The 14,770-nt window shown below is 45.2% G+C and overlaps 1 protein-coding gene across 1 annotated transcript; it reads right to left on the minus strand.

Annotated features, from left to right (window-relative positions):
* Window positions 1-6,070: 6,070 nt before the first annotated feature.
* Window positions 6,071-12,568, minus strand: HTR1B (5-hydroxytryptamine receptor 1B). The gene has a single exon (XM_040239068.1). The coding sequence runs from the start codon at window positions 10,268-10,270 to the stop codon at window positions 9,059-9,061; it is 1,212 nt and encodes a 403-aa protein (XP_040095002.1). The 5' UTR covers window positions 10,271-12,568; the 3' UTR covers window positions 6,071-9,058.
* Window positions 12,569-14,770: the final 2,202 nt, after the last annotated feature.

Below are 14,770 nucleotides of genomic sequence, written 5' to 3' on the forward strand. Positions count from 1 at the left end.
TCTGTCCAGATCTCACTTTTAACAATAAAAGGGTTTTGACTAACTTGAAAGAATAGCAAATAATATCAGATCCTAGCTCCTAAAGACAGAAAAGGAAGCAAACAGAGTAGAATACTAAATTCCCCTGACAATCACATTGCTCCAAGAACCGTCTCAGATGTCTGCATTATTATGTAATACCATCTTCTTAAGATCTTTTCAAGAGGGACATATTAGCCCTATTTTAGGTATAGGAAAACTGACATTTACAGAAACTGAATAGCAAGATCCAAATTGCATACTAATAAGGAACAAAAACAGAAGTTTAAACAGTTTTTCTGCCTCCAAATTCCAGGGTCTCTGGATAGACACCTGGTTGATTTTGTCTGAACAGAGGGAATCTAGTCAACAACTACCACGTTTTAAGCACTCTCTGGACTGAGCAGTGCCACATGGCAGCTTGTTTAATCCTCATCACTAAGCTGTGGAGAAAATACCATTCACCCTACATTAATACTTGAAGACATGAACGGTCAGTTCACTAAAGGTTAGAGAACTGGCCTGTAATAAACCTGAAATTTGAACCAAGGTCAGCCTGGATCTGGATTCTAATTCCAAGTTTACTAAAGTTTCTATGTCATATATCTTTGTCTCAACTAAAAATGGATGTGTGTGTATGTGTGAGTCACTCAGTCGTGTCTGACACTTTGTGACCCCATGGACTGTAGCCCATCTGCTTCTCTGTCCAAGGAATTTTCCAGGATAAATAGTGGAGTGGATAGCCATTCCCCTCTCCAGGGGATCTTCCTGACCCAGGGATTGAACTTGGGTCTCCTGCATTGCAGGCAGCTTCTTTACCATCCGAGCCATCAGGGATAATCAAGCACAGAAGGCAAAAACTATTTTGAGCAGAATTTTCTCCAATTTATATGTATATTTTTTTATCCAAAACAGAGGAGATTCTACAGCCCTACACACTCACTGTTGTAGCTACTTGCTGCTGCTGCTGCTGCTAAGTCACTTCAGTCATGTCCGACTCTGCGCAACACCAGAGACGGCATCACACCAGGCTCCCCCATCCCTGGGATTCTCCAGGCAAGAACACTGGAGTGGGTTGCCGTTTCCTTCTCCAATGCACAAAAGTGAAAAGTGAAAGTGAAGTTGCTCAGTTGTGTGCTCTTCGAGACCCCACGGACTGCAGCCTACCAGGCTCCTCCATCCATGGGAATTTCCAGGCAAGAGTACTGGAGTGGGCTGCCGCTGCCTTCTCAGGTAGCTACTTGATGAAAGCTATTTTTTCTATATATTTAGTCTAAGTGTTTTGGTTTTAAGACAGTTTCATGACTACCAAGTTTCTGTCTCCAGGATTTACTGGGCTTTGTTGTTTGTGGTAATGTTTTAGAATTCTGGGGGTGGGAGGAAGGTGGAGATAGAGACAGGAGAGGAAAAGAATGGAAACTCCTGGCAAAGAAGGACTTTGCTAATAGTACATCCAATTAAAAAACAGAGAAAATATAGTATTAATTTAGAAGTTTTATCTATATAGTGAGAAAAAACTCTAATACCTGAAAACATCCTCTTACTTGCCTGAATTTACTTTTTACTCAGAAATTTGACTCCATGTAAAAATAGGCATACGTCTCAAGTACCCAAGTTTTTGACATATGTATTTCTCAGTAACTTTCCATAAAAGGGAAATACCTCCTGCCATGCATTACTCATCACAGTCAAAGCATTTATATTTAATACTGCCGAATCCAACAGTTTAAATGTACATTTTTATCCATACCAATTCCCTTGGAAGAAGTCAGGGGGCATGGTGTGTTTCCTGGCTGTAAGTGTGTGTGTGTGTGTGTGTGTGTGTGTGTGTTAACAGATGGAATCCAAGTGGGTTTACTAAGTGAAACAGATTACAAGGAAATTGTGCTGCCTTCCACATGCTCACAATTGTTATTTCTTTCTTTTAATTGTTGTTTTATCATTTGCCTTGTTTTTTAATTAACTGTTTTTTTTTAACAAAAGACAAAGCCCTTATTTGGAAGTGATGTAAAAACAAAGGACTGAATCTGAAAGTCATGCTTTGCTGATTCGGACCCAGAAGTAAGCTGTTTGTTTTAAGACAGACAGGATTTGAAGCATCTGGGAGATAGCATGTAAGAGGAAGTATTTCAAAACTTCTGAAGCTGAGACATGAATACAATGTAAACAAGTCAAGAAAACATAATGCATTGTACTTTAAAAAAATACATTTTCTCATCTGTAAGTTTTACATTGATGTGTGTGTGTGTGTGTGTGTGTGTGTGTGCGCGCACACGCGCACATATATATATCCATCTTTAGGAAATGATAGATACTCTGTCACTAAGCTCTTGTACTCAAAGTGTGGTCCATTGATGAACATCACAGGTGTTTCCTGACCGCTTGTTGGAAATGCATCATCTCAGGCTGCTCCATAGATGTACTGAATCAGAATCTGCATTTTAAACAAGCCCCCACGTAATTCATATGAGCATTAAATTTTAAGAAGCACAACTGTGAAAGGCCAAATCTACTTGACTTTTCATATTATTCAGGGACCCCCTTCACACCCAAAGATCCTACATGTGCAAACATGGCTCTAAGAGCTGGGTATACATATTCTCAGTGGATCTCACCCTGGTCACACATTAGAATTACCCAGAGAAAATGTTTTAAATAAAACTATCAGGCCTTACTCCAGATAACATAATTTAACTAGTCTGAGACAGAGTCTGAACAAAGTTCTTTTTAAAGCTCTCCTGATAAATGAAATATGGAGCAAAGGGTGAAAACAATTGCATTATCCCATTCAACCTTTACCTGCAAACATAAAGGTGTGTAAGATTACATTTATAGAGGAACTTGCTCATGGTTGCCAAAAATGCATTTAAACTCATTTTTCTGATTTCAAACACTTGCTTTTGCATTTTAAATCAACCAAGTGTTAGGGGCTTCAGGCCAACCAGTTCTAAACTCCCCGTGTGTGATTATCCCAACATGCTATACTCTGGGAGAAAGCCTCTGAGAAAAAGGAGAAAAGACAGTAGACTCCAGGACCTTAAAGCTGGGCAAGATAGGGTTAAAAAGATGAAGAACCACACAAGTGCTTCTCCACAAAAGTAGACCAGCCTAGTGTTGAACTCATTGAGAATATTCAATGAGCCAAGAGTGGGCTGGCAAGTCACAGGGTGATCTGTGAATCTATACTCACTTTCCCAAACTGGATTAGCACATGAGGAGATGCAAGAGATGCGGGTTTGATCCCTGGGTCAGGAAGATTCCTTGGTGGAGGAAATGGCAACCCACTCCAGTACTCTTGCCTGAAGAATCCCATGGACAGAAGAGCCTGGCAGGCTACAGGGTTGCAGAGTCAGACACGACTGAGAGTAAGCACAAGCATGTAAGTGTTACAAGAGACAATCAGGTGTGTTGACCAAAGTACCCTGAGCACTGCCTCTGGACCAAGTAATCTACCCTTGTGGGTTGCTTTATCACTGTAGCCCATCACCACATTTGTGAGCAAGAGATCTCCTGAAATTTCAATCGGTTATCCCAACGTGAGATGACCAGTCAGAGGCTAATGTGTGGAATGTTCCCACAGTGTCAAGGAGGATGTGAGTCATGCCTTTGTGCATCATTTAAACAAGCCATGTGTAGATTCTTTTAAGCATTTGCCATAAATGGCTCCCTATATCACCATCTGTTCACTTTAAGTACAAGAAATATTATAAGATCATTCTTGTTAAATAGATTTCCAGTTTGCTGTTTTGAAAAGAGTTTTTTTTTCTTCCTCCTATCTTTGGAAATATGTGCAAATAGGAAGAAATGGATGTTTTCTTTTACACACTATACTAGGAATAGTGTTAAGACAATCTGTCTGTCAGCTGGCCCAATTCTAAGGACTAGGTCTCTCTCAGGGAGCACTGGAAATCCTAGTTTAATCCTAAGATGTGAATGTTGACTTTGAAAGTCTTACTTAACTGACGGATGTGTGAAATGGCACATAGAAAATTCCCCACTGGGGACAGTGAAAATGTAGGGAGTAACAGTTAAGGAAAATGGCAATGATATAACGTCACTGGCTTTCTTATTATATCTGATAAGTTTTCTGACACAGAAATTTATTTTGTGATACATAAGATTGTACTCACATTTATATATGCCTGTTTTTAAAGTAAATGCCAAAATTACACAGACTTGAAAGTCTGCCTCCTGGGAAAACTGACATATAAATACACCTTATTTCTGTGCAAAAAAAAAAAAAGCAATGTTCTCTTTAAATGGTAAATGGTAGTGTTCTGCTTTTGAACTATGGATCTATTAACTTCAACCCAATGACATTTTGAAAGGAAAAAAAAAAACTATGATGTGAAAAATCATGACAAAAGACGTTTAAGTAAGTAGCTCTATTTTGTATGTAAATTCTTTAATTCTAATCTCTGACTTCACTCGATGGCACAATAATCAAAGGTCACAACGTTTTAAAACACTAATTTTGTAGCTTTTTTTTTTTTTTTAGGACAAGTGGAGAATAAGAAAATAAGTTTGTAAATATGAAGAAAACCTTTAGTTTTATTATAGGGATCCTCTGCCAGAATTTGCAGCTCTGAAAAAGCTTCTGTTTTAAAAGAAATGATAAACCCCACCTTCCATGGTTCATGGATCTCCATGTTCACGAAGCCTGGGGAAGCTGATACCTTTTGCAGCGTCCAGTAAGAGGGAGTCCGATTTTGAGTACTGGGCACCTGCGGCCTCCGCACAACTCAGAGGCGCTCTGCCCCCTGGTGGACCGTTCAAGCACAGGTTTTTGGGAAAAGATTTGGAGCAATCATTTCTCACATCCTTTTCCTACCAGCCTCTTCTCATCTGAAAACTCAAGTAGATGCCCCACGTTGAAAGCTTTTCTTTTTTTTTTTTATTCATTGAGGCCAAAACTTTCCTTTGGTTATAATATAAAAACCCAGGAATGCCTTATCAGTCCATCACAGCTAAAATAAGAACCGTATGAGATCAACTCTTTATCATTGGTTATCATGGTTTTGCACAGGTAAGAAAAAAGCAGAGAAGTGGAAAATGAGATGCTGAGAGAAGACATGAATGTGGTGAGGGCCTTTGGACACTAGAAAACAATTGGAAATCTCTAGACAAGAAAGAAGAAAGAGGGTTTAAAAATCAATGAGAGGATGCTACAGGAAATGAAATATTTTGCAGTTTCCTCTTGGCCAGGAGAGCCACCGCAAACCATCTCTCCTGCTCTCTTTGGGCCTCTTGGCTACGCGTTGCCAGCCCAGAGGATAAGCTTGAAAAGTTCCAAGCCTCAGTTGTTTCTAGTTTAGCCACGTTTCTTCCATTGGGGCTAGCTTGATTTTCTTCAGTCCAACCTCTCTCAAAAAGCCTTCAAGTTTTTCTCTGCTGCAGGTGTCCTGCATCCACACAAAGGGCAATGACAAAATAACTGCTAGAGAGGAAGTACCATCTGCTGAGCGATAAAAAGTGTCAGGGATCTTGATAAATGCTCTATGTGTATAGGCTCTAAGCCTTTGCAACAAATTGCAAGTAGGCTGCATTTGAGGAGAATCATACAGCAATAACATGCTCTATTTGCAGTTCAAACCTAGAGCTTTCTGATTCCAAAAGCTTTATTTTCTACCTGTACTCTGATGCGTGGTCTCCTCCCCTTAGGTCTCTGCCCGCCCCACCCACCCCCGCCCCTGCCCCAAGCCTGCTTCTAACTCAGCTTCTCCTTTTCTGTTTTCTGTATTTGAAGTACCATGTACTGCCTTGGAATCTCATTCTCTAGCCTGAAGTCTAAACATTCCTTCTAAGAATGCTGATCTGGAAAATTCCAGGGATCATGGAATTGACTAAAACTCTTTGCAGACTGTGTCTAATTCCTTTTAAATTCTTCCTACAGGTATAAACTAAATCCCTCATATTGTGGCCATACTTGCCAGTCCACCGCAGTATCATTAGTCATCAATTAGTCTCTCTTGAAGGCTCAAGCTCCTAAAGGCAACCCAGAATCCCATAAAGCAATCTTTCCATAATCATAGAATTATTCCCCAATGCATTGTAGAACACAAAAGGACTTTTATTTCATGATTTTCCTAAATTTCACTTTCAATTACACATTTTTGAAAGGTGGAAAAGGCAGTTTGCAGTCACAGTAACTCCATCAAATGCACATAATCTGAGATTTTGCAGCTTGAGTAAATTATAGTCCACTCAGTGTTTCCTGGATCAAGAAGATAAAACTAAGATAATAGACAGGAAGAGTGAAGAATATTGTTCTGTAGGAAATTTGTTGAAGTCAATAACCATTCATAGGTACAGTGTCCATTTTTTAAAAGGAAACTCTAAAATTCCTAGAAACACAAGACAATATTGGCATTTGGGGATGAGTATACATTCATATATTTTTGTGAAAATTTGTGCAATTCAACAATATGGAAAATGTTATTTGCTACCACAGCCAATGAAAATATATTTTCATTTCTATGTAAGTTAAATATTTCCATCTCCCATATAATGTTCTGTAAAAAGTCATATGTTTAGTTTATGAAACTATGCTATAGGCAGCAGTAACTGAAAAGAAGCTTAACAGTCTTAACTACATACCCCTGGGATGAATAATACACTTTGCATAACCATGTGCAATGCTGGATGAGGAATCTAGATTTCTTATAACTACAAGGGTTTGCAAGCTTCTACTTCATACAATATGCCCCCAATCCAGTTGATTCAGCAAAGGAGTCAAGCAAAAATTTAGGTAGGTCATCTATAAATGGCAAACAACCCGTTTGACTAAATTGACCACATTTTGTTAATATGAGGACAAAATCATTGCAGATGCCCTATAAAGAAATCATTTGTAAGTGGCTATTGGTTTAAATTAATTTTGCTCTCTCAGGCTCCTAGAAGTTGGCTTAATTGCTTCTTAGGCCCAAGAAAATGCCTAACCAAAAGACAAACAGTAACATAAAAATAAATTATGTGCTCTATGCACAGTCCTCTCGGTAGTAAGCTAGATCTCTCCATAGGAGAAATGTCACACAAAACAAACAGACGTTGGGGATACAGCAAAAATATACAATTATCTAATGCCTAAAATTTTCTCTTACTCCAGTGACAGATGTCAGTGTTGATCAAAATTTTCTTTTGTACTTACTTTACATGTAAACCTTTGAATAGGATATTTTCAAGAGTCACTATGCCAGAGTAAAGGTCTACACAGCAGGGAAGCAGTGCACTTCAGCTCAATACATCTATTGTCTGACAGTCTGGACTGGGAAGCTTCAAGCAGGGAGTGAATCCATTTTACAAAGACAACTTGCTTCTGCAGACAAAAAGTATCAACTGCAGAAAGCTCTCTAAAGAACAAAGTGTGAATCTTCTTTGGCATAATAAATGTTCCACAGACACTTTCGTTTTCCGTGCATGTAATCCTTTGGGGCTACTCCATTGTATTTACAGTATGCATTTGTCATCTTTTAGTGTGTAATCTTGCCCTTTACTAGGGAGTCCTCAGAGTGAATTTGAGACAATAACTAAGTATTTTTGAAACTTGAAACAGAGATAAATTGAAAGCACTATTGATATTATATTCATAGAAGTATCAGGTCAATGGCAAATTTCCAAGATTCAAAAGCTTGTTAGTTTCTGGGTGCCCAGGAAGTCTGAGGGTTGGTTCCACGAGTCACAAGGAACCAGGTTCAATTTTAGCTTCTCTAAGCTATTTGAAAACCCTTACTTGTCTTTCTAATAATTTTGTTCCTACTCAGACTTCAATAGCAAGGGAAAAGAAACAGGTTTTTATCTTTAACATGGGTTTTAGGAGTTTTACTATTTTGAAGACCTTTGGAGAAAGGAGCTAGTTCTCTTGGTTACTTTTCATGTTAGCACACAAAGGAATTACAGATGGGAAGGAGAGTGCAAATGACTAGCAGCAAAAAGTCTCATGCATTTAAGATTTTTTTACAAGTCAAAATATACATCCTCCTGTTGCCACCCATTCCTTAATTGTATAAGAACTCTTCCTATCTCATCTCACTCAATTCCATGGCTCACTCGATTGGGATTAAAAATACTTACTTTGCAAATTATATCATCTCATCAGTTTCATCAGTGGCATTAATAAGAAATATAGCAGCAGCTTGGGCTGAGTCACCCATCATATCCTCCATTTCTGGGGATTTAAATGTGTAAAATGACAGGTACATGAAACTAAGAGGAAAAAGAAAGCAATCTGCAGACTTTGGCACTAGCACATATAACATTTTGTCTGAGTTGTTAGGAGTGTGGTTGACAATCACTACATACGAATTAAAAAATTATAGAGCTGCAGAAAACAAACAATCCATAGGTGTTGGTTTTCCGTTTAATACTCCCCATCTCCCATTTTCACCCACCCATCCCATATAGTTTCAATTATAATAAAAATAGAGATCTTAACATCAGAATTTTGCTGTTAACTCTTGAAGGTTTCTCTGTGCTATCCAAGCCACACTCGAATCCGCAAGTTTCTCCAACCAAGTTTGAATAAAGAAAAACTGAATGAAGATTGAAGGATGCCAAAGTAACTGTTCTTAAAGGAAGCTGAACACAGAGTTCTCCCCAAAAGACAGGGTGTTCGTGTCTAGTTCTAGTACTGTCAGGCTGTATGTAGCTCTGTCTCAGACAGGCTCCAGACAAGAACTACAAGTACCTCTAGTTCTAGAGGGCCTCATCTATGATACCAAAGCAGTGCAGGGCTCCCTTTTCCATCGTTGGTTTTCTAAAAGTTGCAGCCCCCTTGCAATGGGCTGCTGAAGAGTCAGTGCTGAAACGGGTTTGCAGGGAGGAAGTGAGCCTTCTCCTCAGCCAGGCAGCTCTATCCTTAGTTTGAACAATTCTCCTTTAGAGCTCTCTTAGGCTGTCCTGGTTTTCTCAGGATCCACAGCCCTTGCTCAAAAGAGACAGCCTCGTTCCGACCCAGTAACAGTGAAAGAAGAGTCGACCTACCTGTGGAACCAGACACAGCATGGTCCCCTGAAGGGGGCTTAGGCGACCCTACTGTAACAAGTCAATTCGTGCACTTGAAGCCTATGAGTTTATGGAAAGCTTGTTTGAAGTCCTCGTTGGACATGGTGTAGATGATGGGGTTGATGAGGGAGTTGAGATAGCCCAGCCACGTGAAGAAGTCAAAAATGGCCTGGTGGAACCAGCAGGATGTGCAGATCGGGATGGCCAGGGAGATGATGAAGAAGGGCAGCCAACACACGATGAACGCGCCCAAAATGATCCCCAGGGTCTTGGTGGCTTTGCGCTCCCTAGCGGCCATGAGTTTTTTCTTCTCCAGCAGGGCGTCGGAGACGCGCACTTTGACTTGGTTCACGTACACAGGAGACCCGGATTCGCTGGGTACCTCCGGAGCCCGCGAGTTAATCGAGGTGACCGAAGACGCGGACCCGGGGGAGTCGGTAATCAGCTGGGCTCGGGTCAGACGCTTGCCGGTTCTGTTGGGCGTCTGTTTCAAAATCCGGGAGCGGGCTTCCACGTAGATGCGGCCATAGAGGGCGATGAGGAGCAAGGTGGGGAAGTAGAAAGCGCCCGCCGTGGAGTAGACGGTGTACAGGACGTGGTCGGTGTTTACCACGCAGTTCGACATCGCCTCAGCTTTGGCCTGACGCCAGAAGAAGGGCGGCAGCGAGATGCAGATGGAGAAGACCCACACCAGCGTGATCATGACCGCGGCCCTCTTGGGAGTCCTTTTCGCCGAGTACTCCACGGCGTCCGTGATGGCCCAGTAGCGGTCCAGGGCGATGACACAGAGGTGCAGGATGGAGGCTGTGCAACAGGTGATGTCCGACGACAGCCAGAAGTCGCAGACCACCTGGCCCAGCGTCCAGCGGCCGGTGACCGTGTACATGGTGCTCATGGGCATCACCAGGATGGACACGAGCAGGTCGGTGACCGCCAAGGAGGCGATCAGGTAGTTGGCCGGGGTATGCAGCTTCCGCGTCCGGTACACAGTGGCGATCACAAAGGCGTTGGAGAGCGTGGTGGCCAAGGTGAAGAGCGCCAGCAGCAGGACCACGACTACTTTCCAGGGCAGGGCGATGAAGTCCTGGTAAATGTACTCCTCGGCGGCGCTGCAGTTGTGGGAGGGACCAGCCGAAAGGTTGGCTTGAGAAAGCCCAGTCTGGGAACTCGCGGACGGCGGCTGGGGACACTGAGTGGCCACTGCCTCCATGTCTCTCCTCGCCCGTGGCCCCGGAGCGCAGCTCTGGGGCATGGAGCGCACGAAGATGAGGACGGGAGGACCGCGGAGGAGACCGCAGTCTCGACCACCCCGGGAGATTGTCCGTTCCCTGGAGGGTTCCTTAATTACGCCTCCACCCAAGTTCCCAGATCAAGCGAGAGGTCAAGGGCGAGGCTGGCTGGCTGGCCCGTTCCCCGCACCTCCAGTGCGCTCGGCGCTGCCGCCGCGTCTCTGGCCGCTCCCCGCTAAGCCCCGTCTCAGCCTCGGGCTGCCAAGGACTGGTCCAAAGAGCCACACTCCCCTCCGGCTCTTACCCGGGAGTCTAGAAAGTGGAGAGCTTGGTTTGGTTTGGGGAGGGAGCATTGGCAAGGTGAGATCTCTTACCCCAACTGTTCGGGGCTGAGCGTCTCCTAACCCGGGCGCTCCAGGTTCTGCAGACTCGACCCGCAGGAGTTTGCTAGCTGTCGAGACCAGAGCTTGCAGGCCAGCGAGGAGTCCGGGTGTTGCATTCCCGCCCTCCTCCCCAGGCTGGGGCAGTTTCCTGCGGCGGCCGCAGCCGCCCAAGCTGGGTGGAGTGAAATCTGGGCACCGCGCGGCGCCGCGCCTCGCGCCGGAGCTCTGCCCTCCCTTCTTTTTCACGCGCTGGCCGCTCCGGCGAGCTGCCCCGCGGAGACAGGGGTCGCCAGAGGAGGGACTCTGGTGCTCGGGCTGCGGCTGTTCGCACCGCGCGGCTGGCGCACCACCTCGGTCCCCCGGGCACCGCGCGGAGCCTGGCAGCCGGGCGCACGGGTCTGGGGAACCTGGCGCCCAGGGCTCACGGGGAAGGGGCAGGTGTCTGGGGGGAGCTCGAGGGACGCGCGGACGCCAGTCCAGGAGGACCGTGTGAGTGGCGGAGCAGATGGGCTCCTTTTATAGAGTCCAGGTCCGGTCCGCCAGAGCCGCGCAACTCGTGCAGCTCGGAGAGTGCCGACGCCCGCGCCCCATCACCTTCCCTTTTTCTCTCTCCCTCCCTCCTATCCTCCCGCCCGGTTCCCTCCCCGCCAAGGAAGCTCCCGCCGGGTCCTACCGCCTTCTTCTCCACTTTCCACCCCCTGGCCCCTCTCCCAAGTCGAACCACCCGCCTGACACCGCAGTTCTGGCTGGAATGGGGGCGAGGGTGCCCTGTGCTTGCCTCTCTCTTCTTCCCAACTTGCTGCCGGCCCCTCCGGTTAGACCCGCACCCTTAGCCGCGGGCACGCGCACCGCCTTGCTAGGCTCTTATCAGATCCCTGATAAGACTCCCACCTACCGCAGCAAACCCCCCCAACCCCCCCAGGGCTGGCCTAGAGCTAGGTAGAGCCAACCCCAGGCTCTGACCTCTCCGCTCCGGAATTTTATCCATCCTCGCGGGCCACACCCAAATTAGAAGGAGGTGCCAGTAATATCGCCTTAGAAGGAAATGGCCCATCCTGCATTTTATACTTCGGGATTCAAGTGAGAAACCCTCGGTACAATGCAAACTAATTTTTCATATCTGATTGTAGGAATCTGTGCTTTCAGGGTAACCCCACCCCTTTAACTGTGAGTCCAACAGGAAAGCAGAGAGGAGGGAAGGAAGAAAAAAAAAAAAAAACTGCAAAAATGTAAAAGTATCACAAACAGAAGCATACTGTGAAATTAAACCGATCGCTCAACCTTCGCACTCCAGCCGCGCGGCTGTGGTGCCTCTGGAAAACAGTTTGCAGTGCCTCGAAAAGAGGTCATCAAAAAAAAAAAAAAAAAAAAGGCTCTGGGACCAAGACCACCAAGACCACCAGCACTATCCCTGCGTCTCCTTGGGTTTCAACAAATACATTGGCTTATCAGCCACGTGTGGCGCCAAGAAGTACTAGTATCTAGATCCCATGACCCGGAGCAGTTGCTTGATACACCGTCCCTCCTCCAGCCCTCACAGAAACCCAGGTAGAGTAGTACAAGTCCGAGAACATTCAAAGAAAAGCACCAGGAAAGGGCCACCGCATTTTCAGCCGTGGGAGCTGAGTTCTCCTGAGCTACAGCGAGTTCCAAGCGCCTAGCTCCGAGTTTGGCAGTTAGAGTGCATTCAATAAAAGCGATCTTATCATTAAACTTCTCGGGATAAATGTTAGCGTATTTTAAAGAGAATTCTTCAATTTGGAGCCGGACATTATCTGGCCCATCTGTTCGGCTTAGTAGAGTCACTGAGATCCTCTGAAATAACTTCTTTGGTTTTTTTTTTTTTTTTTTTTTTTGCCCAAGGTGATACAATCCTAATCTAAGTTCCGTTGATTCACCCGTCCCTAAGAAAACAACTAGAAGGCAAAAAAAAAAAAAAAAAAATCGAGTCCCTGCTCTATGCTGGGAATTCTTCTAGACATCTGGGATATAAAGGCCAGTGGGGGCAGAGCCAGACCCTGTTTTCAAGCAGTTTACATTCTAGAAGAGGCAGACAGGCAGTAATAACGTAAATAGTATGTAATTAACATACTTTCATGTAGCATTATTATGAAGAAAATGAAACACATGCATGTATTGCAAGCGAGGGTACTTCTTTAGGTGGAAACTCTCCAAAGTCATCCTCTGGCTGCAGTCTAGGCTGCAGCAGCCAAGCTGGGCATAAAGGCACAACCTTCTATTTCCTCTCTCCTGTTCTCTAGCACCCAGTACTGCTCGGGTAAATTTAAGCTTCATTTGCACCGCATTACAAGGGGTCTTGCCCATCCTTCCATCCCATCAACCCATGTCCGGCCCCTAGCGAGTTGATTATTTTGCAAACTGCAAAGCTCTCTTAGAAACCGCAGCAAAGGAAAGAGAAGCAGGCAAGCCTAAACCACTAGGTGGGGGCGTTGGTCAGGATGGAGCAAAAGTGTGTGTGTGTGTGTGTGTGTGTGTGATGAGGCGGGGAATTGGGGGCGGGAGTATGGATATGTATTAGAGGAGCGGGCTAAGGTTAGAGAGAACTGCTTGAAGGGATTCAAGGAGGAGAAAGAAGTCAAAGAGGAATGTTAGAGGCTTTCAAGCAGCCTTTCCTTTTGCAACTTAATTGCTCTTCCTCCGGCTTAGCTTTGGCGAAGTGGGGGACCTGTGGCTTTCTCCAGCCACGCTTTCGCAATTTCGCGAGTCCCGGACCCTGAATGCAATCTGCCACCACTGGGCGGAGTTTGTTTTTCTCCCTGTTTGGTTAAAAATTGAGTGAACACACCCAGCCACAAGATGGTATTTTGGCAGAGTTTAGTGCAGGACTATGTTTCATAACAGGGCTCGCTCGTTTCACCCACCCTTTTTTTGCGCTTACAAACATATATAGATATTTGTACATGGGCGCATGTTTGTGAAACATGCCAGAGGCCAGGATCTTTAAAAATCGCTTAAGTGGGTCGCCCCTGCAGAAGAAGGTCCCCTGGTGGCCTCGCAGTCCCCAGCCGCTCTGGGCAACGTCTCTCCAAGTTTGAGGGAAATGCAGCCGACACAGCTGAAGCCCCAAGGAGGGAATCGCGTTGAAATACAAACAGCGCAGCAAAGGTTAGTTAGGTGGAATGGACCTTCTGTTTGGCCACCCGGCACTAAAACTGAGAATCAGCGTGCTCCCCTCATCAACTCCAGGCAGGTGACTTTTCAGCAGAAGCTGGGGAGGTGGAGGATAATGCCGGAACCACAGCGACGCCCGTGATCAGACACGAAGCCCGCCTGATACGGCAGACGTGAGCTGCGGAGAGACCAGAGAAACGCCCTTCCGAGAGAGACCTCGCCTATGCTACTGAGAAACGCCAGGCGCCTCACTCCAGGGTCGCGGCGCAGCGCTAATGAGACCGAACGCCGGGACGAGAAGCCCACCCCACCTCCACACCCGCGGCAGAACTTGATGCAGCGCAGCAACTCTGGTTTGGCTGGAAGCCAGCCAGCCCGAGGGGTCTGTGCGTTTCCAGCATCTCTAGACTCCTTCCGGCATTTCCCAGAAAAAGACTAGCTCCAGGGCGCAGGAGCAAAGAACTTGTAAATTTACCTTTGCTTTGCAGGGAGAAAAAAAAAAAGCCGAAATTCTCAAGCTCTCCTTGCTTTGCTCCATTTGAAAAATCCACAAGCAGTCCCTAACCACAAAATGTGGGGACCTAGCAAACTACTTCTTGCAAATCTTGCTTCCTCTGTCTGTGGCCACTGGTTTTTTGTTTGTTTGTCTGGTTTTGATTTTTTTTTTTTTAATGGGGCGGGTGTTGGAGAGAGTTGCTGGTTTTGTTTTGTTTTGTTTCTGCTTCCACCCAGGAAATGGGCAGCAGGAGACCAGGAGCTCTGTACACCCCATTTCTAGGTTCCTTTTGTGTTTCATCCAGTAACTAACTATTCCTTAAGGATTATACCGGTAGCAGTGAAAGTACAAGTCTTCCTTATGTCTTACTTGAAACTATGGAAATGTTCTGACAAATGAACACATACATACATACAGATGTATACACACAATTTTTGCAGCCAGACCTTTTGAGGCTCCATATTATTGACACAACATTGAGATTTTGATTTGGTTTTGGTGTCATGGTCCTT

Source organism: Oryx dammah, unplaced genomic scaffold (genome assembly GCF_014754425.2).
Source record: "Oryx dammah isolate SB20612 unplaced genomic scaffold, SCBI_Odam_1.1 HiC_scaffold_4, whole genome shotgun sequence".
NCBI lineage: Eukaryota > Metazoa > Chordata > Mammalia > Artiodactyla > Bovidae > Oryx > Oryx dammah.

Excerpts from the sequence above, each read along its gene's own strand:
- HTR1B (XM_040239068.1), bottom strand. The coding sequence starts at position 10,270 with ATGCCCCAGAGCTGCGCTCCGGGGCCACGGGCGAGGAGAGACATGGAG.